Below are 13,229 nucleotides of genomic sequence, written 5' to 3' on the forward strand. Positions count from 1 at the left end.
TTCAAAAATTCAAAGAATGAAAGCTATTGTTAGCGAAACAGATGTATGTATGGCCATTCTTGTTATAATTCTTGTTTTACAGCATATGCTTTTTTTTTTTTTGAGTTTGAGTTTGTTTGTTTTATGCTTTTACAACTCTAAAAATATCTATTTATATACATATATTTTTCAATTTTATTAATACATATATTTGTTTATTTCTTTAGAAATAGGTTTAAAAAATTAAATTTGTTTTTGGGGAGAACGAAAAATGAAGTTCAGTTTCCATCTCCAAAACTAGTGAAAAAAAATTATTATACAATTTTTGGATGGTTACCACCATCTTGAATAGGTCATTAAATGTTGGTTCTGAGTTTTGTTCTTTTGAACCATGTTTTCTCAATTAAGTGGCTAAGTGATTTTTTAGAGAGTGGTTCCTAATTTAAACAAAAATAATTGGTATATTTCAAGTTTGTGTGAATTGTATGTATACCATTACTATTTACATATAGAAACTTTACTTTTTGTAGGTTGGTTCTATGCATGTAAATAATTCTTGTTTGACAAGTGATTAAGATTGAAAAAGGATATCAGGAGATCCGCGGAGAGATTCTATTAGATATACGTTGTCCTCCAAATCTTTGTTTTTTTAAAAGATACCATGTCATGACACATGATTGTGTCTGGGCCGACCAACCCGCCAACCCAATCGGGAAATGGGCCGAAAAGATCGAATGATGGTGGGCCGAGCAGGTGGAATGTGACTCGTGGAACCCGGAAAGTGTCCACACCGCAGGATAAGGAAACCCGTCCGAATTGGGTTCAAATATACAGTATAAGGAAATTTGTTTTGGACCCGAAAACCCGGCCACATCCGAATTCATTAAAAAAATCCCATTCTTAATTCTAAAAAACCCTAAAATCCCCCCTCTCAGATTCTCTCCCTCCTCTCGATCTCTCTCTCTGTCCCTCAGGTTCGGCCGCCGACGGCTCTTATCCGATTCCGACGACAGCCGACGACAGCGTCGGCTCCCCTCCCATCCATCCCCGACGAAGGTTTGTTCTTTTATTATTTTTGTTTGCCTCATTCGGTCATTCTCTCACTGACCTTGATTCGTATTTAGTGGTCGATTTATTATTATAGTTTCTCATTCAAATTCAATGCGAATCGGCTGCATAAGTTGGTCACTTTTAGGTTCTGTTCCATGTGTGATTTAGTTAAAATATTCAAAGCATCTTGTGAATTTTTTCTAGTCATCTCTTCCATTTGGAAAAGTAATCTGTTTTCTTTCCTTTTGACTTGGAAGTAATAGGAGTTTTGTGGTGAAGATTAAAAGCAATTGAATTTGAGAGAACAGATCAGTTCAATGTTAATTTTTAGGAAAATTTAGGTTCATCAACATTGTTAACTGATTTTTTAAGGAGATCTTTCAAAGGCAGATAGAGCTCAGCTGAGCTTCAGATGGGAACGTCTCTGCCTTCAATAATTTATTTAAGGGAGGCCACTTGAGGCTAGCACTAGTGGTTGGTTTGTTGGGTGTGTGAGTGTGTATTTGGGGGTGTGGCGGCGCCGGGGGGGGGGGGGTTGAAACCCCAATTGTGCCGATATTCTATTTTAGGAAGTAATACGATTGACGTTGATCACAAGGCATGGCTAACCTGTAATATGATTTTTGTCTCTATCAGATCACTATTTGCAATGGGGAAGAAGAAGACAGAGGATGCTGGTGGAGCTACAAAGGGTGGTAAGGCTGGAAGCTCTAAAGATGGAAAAAAACTCTCTGTATCTGCCATGCTGGCTAACATGGACCAGAGACCCGAAAAGCCTAAGGGATCTTCCACAAGTACAAAGGCTAAAAAAGCTCCCAAACCTACTTCTTATACTGATGATATTGATCTTCCTCCCTCTGATGAAGATGAAGATGAGTACGTTTCAGGAGATGAGATACAACAAGATGACGCACAAAAGAAAAGGCCCGATTCCAAACTAATCGAAGCATCAATTACTGACAAAGAGTTGAAAAAACGGGAGAAGAAGGACCTTCTTGCTGCCTACGCTGTTGAGCAGGCAAGAAAAGAAGCTCTTAGAGATGACCATGATGCTTTCACTGTTGTCATTGGAAGTCGGGCTTCGGTTCTCGATGGAGAAAATGACCTTGATGCTAATGTCAAGGACATAACAATTGAAAATTTTTCTGTTTCTGCCCGAGGAAAGGAACTCTTGAAGAATGCATCAGTGAAAATATCTCACGGAAAGAGGTATGGTTTGGTGGGACCAAATGGTATGGGCAAATCTACTCTATTGAAGCTTATTGCTTGGAGGAAAATTCCGGTGCCAAAAAACATTGATGTTCTCCTAGTCGAGCAGGAAGTTATTGGTGATGAAAAAACTGCATTGGAAGCTGTTGTTTCAGCCAATGTTGAACTTGTCACCCTCCGAAAAGAGGTTGAAGCATTGCAAAACTTATCTTCAGGTACAGGGAATGATGCAAGCAACGAAAATGATGAAGCTGATGATGTAGGGGAGAAGCTTAGTGAAATGTATGAGATGTTACAGATAATGGGGTCAGATGCGGCTGAAGCTCAAGCATCAAAAATTCTTGCTGGGCTAGGATTCACAAAGGATATGCAAGGTCGTCCTACACGATCGTTTAGTGGTGGTTGGAGAATGAGAATTTCATTAGCTAGGGCACTGTTTGTGCAGCCTACTCTTTTGTTACTTGACGAACCCACTAATCATCTTGACCTGAGAGCTGTTTTATGGTTGGAAGAGTACCTGTGTAGGTGGAAGAAAACTTTGGTGGTTGTTTCTCATGATCGAGATTTCCTTAACACAGTTTGCACGGAAATTATTCATCTACATGACCTTAAGCTCCACTTTTATCGTGGAAATTTTGATGATTTTGAAACTGGGTATGAGCAACGGCGCAAAGAGATGAACAAGAAATTTGAGATTTATGACAAACAGATGAGAGCTGCAAAAAGGAGTGGTAATCGTGCTCAGCTGGACAAGGTCAAGGATCGAGCAAAGTTTGCCGCAGCTAAGGAGGCATCGAAAAGTAAAGGCAAGGGCAAAGTTAAGGTTGATGAAGATGATGCTCCTACTGAGGCCCCACAGAAGTGGCGAGATTATAGTGTGGAGTTCCACTTTCCTGAACCTACTGAGCTTACTCCTCCACTCTTGCAACTTATCGACGTCAGCTTTAGTTATCCAAACCGGAAAGATTTTAGGCTGTCGGATGTTGATGTTGGTATTGACATGGGGACCCGTGTTGCTATTGTGGGGCCCAATGGAGCTGGAAAATCTACATTGCTCAACCTCCTTGCTGGTGATTTGGTTCCGAGTGAGGGTGAAGTACGTAGGAGTCAAAAGTTAAGGATTGGAAGGTATTCTCAGCATTTTGTAGACCTCTTGACAATGGATGAAACACCAGTCCAGTACCTTCTCCGTCTCCATCCAGACCAAGAGGGTCTTAGCAAGCAGGAAGCCGTTCGTGCAAAGCTGGGAAAGTTTGGACTTCCTAGCCATAACCATCTTACTCCTATTGCAAAGTTATCTGGGGGACAGAAATCCCGTGTTGTCTTCACATCAATATCCATGTCAAAACCTCACATTTTGCTGTTGGATGAACCCACGAATCACTTGGATATGCAGAGTATTGATGCTCTAGCTGACGCACTTGATGAATTTACTGGTGGAGTTGTGCTGGTCAGTCATGATTCTAGGCTGATATCACGTGTGTGCGAGGACGAAGAGAAGAGTGAAATTTGGGTGGTCGAAGATGGTACTGTACGGAACTTTCCAGGCACGTTTGAGGAATACAAGGAAGATCTACAGAGAGAAATTAAAGCTGAGGTCGATGATTGATGATGTAAAGGTGAAAATATTTGTTATTTGCTTTGTCTACATGTTGAAATTTTGCAGGGGTATGCTTTCTCTCGATACAGAGAATAAACATGGTCTTTGTCCTACTCTCTTACATATACGTCTTTCATTATTTATATGAGTGTATGATTAGTTTGTTTCCGGAACTAATAAAGTATAAATTTTTCATTTAATATTGCAGCCACTCATCTAGTTTTTTTTTTTTTTTTTGAAAGAAAGGCCACTCATCCTCTAGTTAGTTAATACTGTTTAATTTTGGCTTAGATTTCCAAGCCAAACAAATTGAGCCCTGGATGTGTGTGCAAGTGCATTCTTTTCTTTGTTTTTTTTTTTATACTCGGAATCATTTGTATTACAATTTAGGGACGATGCTGTGTCAATTAGTAAATTCATAACAAATAGCTTCTTTTTATTAAATATGGTACATTTTTTTTTTCTTTTACAACCCTTAATTCTTAACCCCTGAACAGTGCATTTTAAATTTAAACAGTAGATATTTGTTTAATTCTAGAAGGAATAATACAAACTTGGGTAGTATCATTGCAACAGACGCCAATGAATGACACAGATTATATTTCAAGAATACGATCAACATGCAGATAGAAAATGGATGATGGAGGACATTCTTACCCCCAAACATCCCATGAGAGTTTTAATTAAATAATTAGTTTAAAAACAATATTTTGAAATATTAATTTTATCATTTTATAATTTCAAATTAAAATTATATATTTTTTAAAAGTTTGATCATTTAAGGGCCATTGTTTTTTATGAAAGGGTGGTGCCAACAAACAGCACCAATTCATTGAAACAAAATCAAAGTCCAGCAACAGAACCAGCTAAAAACAAACCAGAAAAATAAACCAAAAAAAAAGGAGAAGCCCGAAAATAGAGAAAAAGCTACATAGACACCAAGAAGAAACAAGAAACAAATTATCGAGCACACCAGGATCTGAGTTGTATGACAACTGTAAAAACGTCCCCACTTAGCCACGTTGTGAAATATGAAACACCGAATTACAGAAAGAAGAATTGATCGTACACGAAATAAATGTTAAATGTTGGGATTTGAAAAGGGTTCTTTAGTAATGATATGCACCTAAAACATGTACTAAAATATTATGATGTTTTATAGTGGGGTGTCCAGTGTCATTTGTATTTTTATAAAGAGTTACCACAATGATTTTTTTTAAGGGGTGTAATATGGAATCTAAAGAATTTGTTGTAAATAAACTCGTGACTCGTTACAAATTAAAAATTAGTAGCGTTTGTTGTATGGGTGTTGCAGTTTTTGATATTTTTCCAAATTAATCTGTACATGCATTTTTTTTAATTTTTTAAACTACACCCGCACTGCGAAACTAAAAAACCGCAACGTAAAAAATAATACGGTGCAGTGTAGTTTTTGCAGTTTCTGCGGTTTGAACTATCACTAGTAATTTTTTTTTGAGAGAGTGATTAGAATCACACTATGATAATCGTCGACGCGGAGGAACTTCCAGTCTACAAGCTAATTGTCTAGCCAAAGATATACAAAGTCAGAATATGAGTCGCTACAAGCAAAACAACTTATATAAGATCAAGTTATCTCGAAAATTTAGACAAAACAACTTGAGACCACCTTCAAGAGGCATCCGATATAAACACTTAATTGGACCAAAACTACATACAAAATAAATAGATATAGAAAGGTGGATTAGCACATTATACAACGATAACATTGTAAACACTTAATTGGATTAAAACTACCTACAAAATAAATAAATATAGAAAGGTGGATTAGCAATTTAGCACACTATACAACGATAATATTGTAAATTTTTAAATTAAGGACAAAACACTATCACAAATATAATAAAGTTTGAGCAACACTTATTTAAAATACCATAAAGCTTGAAAATAAATATGAAAAAAATTAAGTTTTAATAATATAATAATTAGTGGGTTTTGAGTTGGACATTCACATAAATAAATATAAAAATGAGTATTTTTATAATGTGTGGTAAGGTTTGAACTGCCTATTAGCAATTCAAAATCTGCACTGCACTATGCAATTTTGAAAAAATTCAAACTGCTACCGCACACGAAAGAATTTCAAACCGTATTTTTTTTTTACAGTGCACAATGCTAGCGATTTGAGCAGTTTGATGAACACCCCTATTAAAAATGTTTTGTATTGTCGTTTAGTTCGGAGTCCTTTCTTCGCTTTAATGTCGTTTTACCTTTCATTCGTCGATTTCAGCTTCCAGGCTTTACACGTGAAATATTGGATATCAAAAAGAAATTAAATTGAAAATAAATGAAGAAACGTAGAAAGAAAGGGAAGAAAAACAATTAATCGGAAAGATCTGAAAGGTGGGAAAGCCCTCTGAAAAACTTTTCCAGAAAAATATATTCTGGTTGTTCCTAACATCCATTCAACCAAAAAATAAAATGAATATATTCAGATTAGCAGGGGACATGTTCCATTTGGCCAGCGTCCTTGTTCTGCTTCTTAAGATCCACACTATCAAATCCTGCGCTGGTTTGTCTTTCTTCCATTTCACCTCTTTGAACGAAAATGAACTTAAATTTGCGATTTTTATTTATACATAAAGCTTTGGTGGGACATTAAAGTGTATAATTTGACGATTAAAGTTGATTTCTTTTCTACTTAGAGGCTGGGTACTTGTCAATTATGTTAAACAGAATATGCTTAGTGGTAATTCTGATTCAATTGTATTGTACTACTTTTAACATTAGAGGGAGATAGCTCACTGTTATTTAGCAATGTAATCTCAGTTATTACATGATCCCGAGAGGGATAATTGGGTGTGGTCTTTTTTAACAATGTTATTAATTTTTGTTTAGATTTTTTGTTTGTGAATTATGATAACTCTATAGGTCTGAATTTGAAGAAGACAACTTTTAGTGGGTTTTGTCAAACTTTGATCATAGTTCTTATTTGAAATATTGTGGCTGGTCAGTTGGTTGTGTATCCAGATCACAATCTATGGTCTGGAGAACACAGAACGAGTATCCACAATATCCTTTGTAATTGAGCTCTTTCTAACTAAATACTCAATAGTTGCTTACAGTGGCAAGATAAATCTTATGCCTGGTTGGTTGCTGGTTGTTTATTTGAATCATATTCTACAGTTTGAACTCTGAGCTATTATCCTATGCTTTGTAACTGAGTTCTGTTCTGTAGGAGTTGGAATGATAGTAAATTTTCATTGAGTTTACTATTCCATTAGCTTAACAAGAAAATAGCTTACTTTTAGACGGTAGCTTGAACATATGCTTTCTTTCGGTGTCGATTCAGTTTCTGTTGTTCTTCATCTTTGCTTTAATTTGGTAAAGATACTGACAGGTGTTGAAACGCATCCCTGGTCTGATTCAGAGATGCATTATAAAAAAATGTGGAATCTTTATTGTGTAATTTTTTTGTTCGAGATATGACTTGATTGATTGCAAGTGTCCCATATACCTATTTAATTTGCTAAATTGACTATTTTACTTTTAGCTCATTAACTATATTACTTCATGTTCATGAATGGTTGAATGTAATTTCTGATTTCTTATTGGTGTTTATTTCTAGTGATGCTTTCAAACTTCGTTTCTCATAAATTTATTTTTTTCTTCTTGAATTTACAGGAATTTCTTTGAAGACTCAGGAACTTTATGCAATTGTCTTTGCCACACGATATTTGGATATATTTACTAATTTCATCTCATTCTATAATACCATAATGAAGTTGATATTTCTTGGGAGCTCCTTCTCTATTGTTTGGTATATGAGACGCCACAAGATAGTTCGCAGATCATACGATAGGGACCAAGATACTTTTCGTTATACTTTCCTCATGTTCCCTTGCCTGATTTTCGCCATATTTATAAATGAGAAGTTTACTTTCAAAGAGGTATTTTAACTTGTTTGTTTATTTTCTGTTTTTAATTTTTCTATGCTCATATAGTTTGCCAGTTTTGTGTTTGTTTCTAAATAACCATAGACTAGTGTTGTCCTATTATCCACTTCTATGTGGTGTTCCCTCACCAAATTTGATTGAGCAGGTAATGTGGACATTTTCTGTATATTTGGAAGCTGTTGCTATACTTCCGCAATTGGTCCTTTTGCAAAGAACAAGAAACATTGACAACTTGACAGGGCAATATGTTTTCCTCCTCGGGTAAGCTATTTGTCATTTTAATCAATTACGTACAGTTTTTCTGTCATTCTTCACCTTTAAATTTCTATCCCATCATCACTACTTTTCATTTTATTTGTATGTCTACTGAAAATGTTATGGCAAATCATTTACACGTTCTGTTCATATTTACTTCATATTTTGATGTAATGAAGGAAAAATGAAATAAAACTAGATCTATCTATAATCAGGATTAGAATCCCTCCCCCTCCCACACACAATTGGATTATTTTCAAAATAACTGAGAACTTGTAAGAAAAATTCATCGGAAGAGTCTAGAGGCAACAAAGGGATTTTTTCATTTGGTTGTTTATGAATTTTGCAAACTAACTCCATCTCTCTTAGCTGAACAAATTCTGTATCCTGATTTCTTTCATCCTAGATATCATGCACAATGGGCTGCCTAATTCAATAATTTTTGTATTGTGTTTTGATGGATATTATTACTTAGAATGGAATTATGTTATGTTTTCAAAGTATTGTATGAATATATCTTCAAAGATGATTCATTAGTCAACATGGCTGTTTTAGATCGCATCTGCATGCATAACAGAAAGGGTTTATCATGGATGAGCTGATTTCGATTTTCATGTCTGATCACTTAGTCATTGTAGGTTGGAACTTGTCGAAACTTTTTCACTTATTTGTTTTTCTTGTTGCAGTGCGTATCGAGCGTTTTACATATTAAACTGGATTTATCGCTACTTTACGGAGTACCACTATGTCCATTGGATAAGTATGATTCTTTCCCTTCTTGCCTACTCACATGAGTTTATTTTGTTCTCACTTTTTTATTATTATTATAAATGTAAGCTCATGCTCATCTGTATAACATTTTATGTCATGGTTCTGCCTTTTCAGCTTGGATAGCCGGGCTTATCCAGACGATGCTTTATGGTGATTTCTTCTATTATTACTTCCAGAGGTAAAATTCTTTGTCACAAAAATATTATTTTCAAATAAAAATGTTTATAATTGCGTAAAATGGTGTAAGACTTGTCTCACTCTTTATGCAGTTGGAAGAACAATGTTAAACTCGAGCTACCGGCTTGAGATCTGCTGAATCGTGCGAGTTATATAGCACGACGGGTGCTTTGGATTCAGCTTCTTAGTTAGTGTTCTCCCCCAATTGTACCATAGCAGGCTAGTTTATTAAAGAAAAAGAAAAAGGGTTTGTGATTCTCAATGTAGAATTAACCAGTTACATATACCCTTGTATCCACATTCAACAGAAGACTTTATTACATCTTTTTATCACATGTAGCTCAAAATACCTTACAAAATGAATTATTTTCCGGAAATTATACTTATTGTACCATATGTTAAATAGTTATTTAGGATTATTTTAGTCTTTTATATTAGTTGAATGCTTTTTAATTAGTTATATTCTTTTACTTTTAACTTTACAATTGAATGAAATCTTAATTTCTCTCCATTTCTTTTCTTTTTTATTTGTTATTTTTCTCTTTACAAATAATTTATTTTTCTAACTTTTTTATTTTGGTCACATATCATTACTATCAATTAAGGATTTGGAAAATGTTGGGTTGGGAGTTCATGGCTTTTTTTTTTAAAAGACATATTTTATGCCATATTCAACTTTGCAGAATACATGCATAATATTTACGATTATTTTGTAGGTGTGTGATTGTCTGAAAATGTACATCATCACCTAACTTTGTTTTACTATTTTTAAGATCAAATTCGGTCATGATTTATCTTACTTTTGAACACAGTTATTTTGATTGAAAAAAAACACATGATCTAACACAATTTTTCTTTTTTCATGATATAATATTAGACTTAAATTATATCATTAAATTGTATTAGAGAAAGAGTGTAGGTCTATAGATCTTATTTTATTTTATATATTGTATGAAATCATGTGTGAGTATATTCTTACTTTAAAAAGTCAAATTTATTTTGTTAGTTATCGAAAAAAAGAATTTTTTTTTGGTATTTCAAAACAATATACACTACAAGTAGTAAGTATACTATCCACTCGAGAAAGAAAGATTAAAAAAAAAAAGCAATAGAAAAATGAACAAAAACAAAAACACACACACATAAACCACTACAATGCCACGTGAATGAAATAAGAGCATATTATTATTTGACGTGCTCAACATTGTAATACTTTACTCAGCAGTTTTAAAAATTATTTATTATATTAAATTGTGAAATTTGATATTAAAATACATTAATAATAATTTGTGTATTATTTTTTTTTTTTTTGGTTTTAAGCACCTTAAAGTCCTTAAAGCATTCTCAATAGTTACTCTACTCTACTACATCTTTTAAAATACTTTATAAAAAAATTATTTTTTATATTTTACCTCAACTCACACATTTACATTGCTCCAAAAATTAGATTTTCTTTATTTTTTTTTAAATTATTTAAGTATTATATCTTTAAATTTGTTTATTAATTAAATATAATGAAAATAATAATAATAAATTAAAATATTAATTTTTGTAAAGAAAAGACAAAACAACAAGGTATACAAATAATATAAAATATTTGACTCATGAATAGTTTGTAGCTACATTTAACCAAACAAATAGCTCAACAATTCTTGAGTTAAAATACTCATTTATTAGAGAAAAAAAATATCGAGTTATAGTATAGTTTTACCAATCCCATGTAAATATCAGGTTGTAAATATTTAATTATAATCTGCCCAATTAAAAATTAGAAAAAATTCAACCTGCCAAATAATTTTGTCAGTTTGGTCGGATTAACCCGTCCAAACCAATGATTACTTTTTTTTTTATAATTATTATTCTTAGTTTCTAATTCAAAAAATTAGATTTAAAAAAAATAAAAATACATTATTTATATTTCAAGTTAAAAAATGTTATAGTCTAAATTAATTTTTTAAATATTTTCAAAAAAAAAAAATAATTTTTTAAAAACTTTAATATAAGATAAATATAATTGAGTAAACATGAAATAATTGAATAAAATAATAAAAAAAGTAATAATATTGTATAAATTTAATTAAACTTCAACTTCAAAATCCAAATACAATAAAAATTATTAACTATATAGTCTACATTTTAAGTTAAACTCTAAAATGTCTAAACTTTAAATACAAAATAGTTTGACTAATAAATATAATTTATGTAATACTGTATATCATATACACTTTTATTAAAAAATATATTAATCGGTTTATTCGAGTTAATTGAGCGGTTTAAAATAATTTGTAAACCACCTAATATATTCATGGGGCAGTTTGGATTTTCATTGTATTATTTCAGGTTGTATTTTTTGTCGATTTATTCAGTTTGATTAAGACGGTTTATTCTGAGCGGTTTGTAAATTTGTTGAACACCCCTACAACTAACCCAATCCAAAGTTTTTATGCTACTTATTAATGTGCTTCTTTTTGATAAAAAAAAACAGTTGTATGTAATTTCTATTTCTTGTGACCACATCTCAACCATGAGAGGCATGCTTTTGCTGGAACTCTTCTCTCATATGTCACTTTCACAGCAATAGAAAACAAAAACAACTAAATTGTTCTACAGAGATTTACTTATTACACACCAAATCATTGTTCTCTGAATATATCAGATCAAGGTAGATAAGCTTCCCTTTAAAGGAGTTATTATGATCTTTCAAATCGAATAGTCAAAGTTTGAACCTACAATTGATTTTGAAAAACAAAAAAATAATTCCATTCCCTAACAAGAATAAGCCTTAATTATTAAATTAATGCAACACCAATGTGGTAAACCCTCCAAATAATAAACTCCAATTAATCTAATTATTTTACTTTGTTTTCAAATAAACGAAGACTTTACTAATTTTTACCAAACGATTATATATGCATATTGCATAACAACTACTTTATAGTTTAGATGACATTAAAACGTGCATTTTACCTAATTTATTCTGAAAAGCATCATATTTATTAAGAAAAAAAAAAAAGAAAGCAGAAGCACCAAATTTAAAGTAAGTAGATAACTAAAGAGTTTCTCAGAGTCATAAAAACTCTTACACACCAAATACCACAACTTATACAATACTATATAAATATATTATATTGTATGATATTACATATATGATCTACTAAAAACTGCATTAGATTATACTGTATACTATACTATAGTATAGAAACCAACCATATTACCGTCTACCGGCTGACACTGTCACACCGAAGCCTCAGCCTATATCCTTCTAACAATAAGCAACACATTTTTTCTTGCAGTCCATGGTGCACCCGCCACCACCGCCACCGCCACCGTACCCCTTCCCTGACCGGCTATAGGAGGTGAAACACTTAGCTGGACACGTCAGCTTCTTTTGGTAACAGGGTCCCTTTTCCTTGCACACCACAGTGGGCCTCACTACTCCATTTCTGGAATGGCCCCCACTCGGACCACCATACCCGGATCCGTACCCGCCACCTATGATCCCGTTGCCGAAACCGTTTCCGAATCCGGGTATGTTGAAAGCGGGTCCGGGTCCGAAAAACCCGCCTGGAATACCGGGGTTGCCACTACCACCTTTGTTGTTGTTCTGGTTTGAAGGGGTTCCCTTGGACTTGGAGGAGTGCTTGAGTTCAGCAGAGAAGGGTTTGTCGGAAGCGGGTCGGGTCGAGTAACAGAGTGAAGATGCAGCAGTGAGAAGAAAGATGGTGAAGAGAATTTTAGTGATGGAGTTCATTTTTGGTTTCAAGTGATATGAGTTGGGAGGGAGAGTGTGATGAGGAGAGAAGGCAGCGTTTGGGTAAAGGAGGAATATATAAAAGGTGGAGGATGGGAAATGAGATTGGGTTTGAAATGAAAAGAGCATTAATTGAGGGTATTAGTGGACAGTTGAGGGGGCCTCCATGAATGGAGGGGTAGGTACAGGGACGGAGGGACTTTAGCCCATGTGTGGGCTAAAGCCCTCACTCAAATATATACATTAAATTTTTTATATGTAGATATATACATATATTAATTCACTTTCTTTCAATTTATTAAAAGTCAATTCGCAAGCTCACTCAATATCTTAATCATGATTCATGAGCCTACTCTTATTCTAATCAAGCCCATTTTAAAAGTAGTCTAATACAAATAATAAAAAAAATAATACTTTATTAAAAAATAAAATAATACCATTGACAATATTTTATTTTATTTTTGTCAACAGTATTATTTTATTTTGTTGAAGATGAAAATTT

The 13,229-nt window shown here is 33.4% G+C and overlaps 3 protein-coding genes across 3 annotated transcripts; 2 read left to right on the forward strand and 1 right to left on the reverse strand.

Annotated features, from left to right (window-relative positions):
• Positions 1 to 895: 895 nt before the first annotated feature.
• On the forward strand, positions 896 to 4,038 carry LOC115706856 (ABC transporter F family member 4). Its single transcript, XM_030634615.2, has 2 exons — positions 896 to 1,035; positions 1,666 to 4,038. Exon 2 carries the CDS (start codon positions 1,679 to 1,681, stop codon positions 3,845 to 3,847), a length of 2,169 nt encoding a protein of 722 aa, XP_030490475.1. The 5' UTR covers positions 896 to 1,035; positions 1,666 to 1,678; the 3' UTR covers positions 3,848 to 4,038.
• A 1,825-nt stretch (positions 4,039 to 5,863) lies between these two features.
• On the forward strand, positions 5,864 to 9,487 carry LOC115703577 (ER lumen protein-retaining receptor). The gene is made up of 6 exons (XM_030630803.2): positions 5,864 to 6,389; positions 7,502 to 7,767; positions 7,919 to 8,034; positions 8,715 to 8,788; positions 8,914 to 8,977; positions 9,069 to 9,487. Exons 1-6 carry the CDS (start codon positions 6,299 to 6,301, stop codon positions 9,103 to 9,105), a joined length of 648 nt encoding a protein of 215 aa, XP_030486663.2. The 5' UTR covers positions 5,864 to 6,298; the 3' UTR covers positions 9,106 to 9,487.
• A 2,511-nt stretch (positions 9,488 to 11,998) lies between these two features.
• On the reverse strand, positions 11,999 to 12,833 carry LOC115706861 (cold shock domain-containing protein 4). The gene has a single exon (XM_030634620.2). The coding sequence runs from the start codon at positions 12,725 to 12,727 to the stop codon at positions 12,239 to 12,241; it is 489 nt and encodes a 162-aa protein (XP_030490480.2). The 5' UTR covers positions 12,728 to 12,833; the 3' UTR covers positions 11,999 to 12,238.
• Between the last annotated feature and the right edge of the window lie 396 nt (positions 12,834 to 13,229).

Source organism: Cannabis sativa, chromosome 1 (assembly GCF_029168945.1).
Source record: "Cannabis sativa cultivar Pink pepper isolate KNU-18-1 chromosome 1, ASM2916894v1, whole genome shotgun sequence".
NCBI lineage: Eukaryota > Viridiplantae > Streptophyta > Magnoliopsida > Rosales > Cannabaceae > Cannabis > Cannabis sativa.

Coding starts and splice junctions, on each gene's coding strand:
- LOC115706856 (XM_030634615.2), top strand. CDS start 1,679: ATGGGGAAGAAGAAGACAGAGGATGCTGGTGGAGCTACAAAGGGTGGT.
- LOC115703577 (XM_030630803.2), top strand. CDS start 6,299: ATGAATATATTCAGATTAGCAGGGGACATGTTCCATTTGGCCAGCGTC. Junction 6,390..7,501: donor CACTATCAAATCCTGCGCTG/GTTTGTCTTTCT, acceptor TTGAATTTACAG/GAATTTCTTTGAAGACTCAG. Junction 8,978..9,068: donor TTCTATTATTACTTCCAGAG/GTAAAATTCTTT, acceptor CTCTTTATGCAG/TTGGAAGAACAATGTTAAAC.
- LOC115706861 (XM_030634620.2), bottom strand. CDS start 12,727: ATGAACTCCATCACTAAAATTCTCTTCACCATCTTTCTTCTCACTGCT.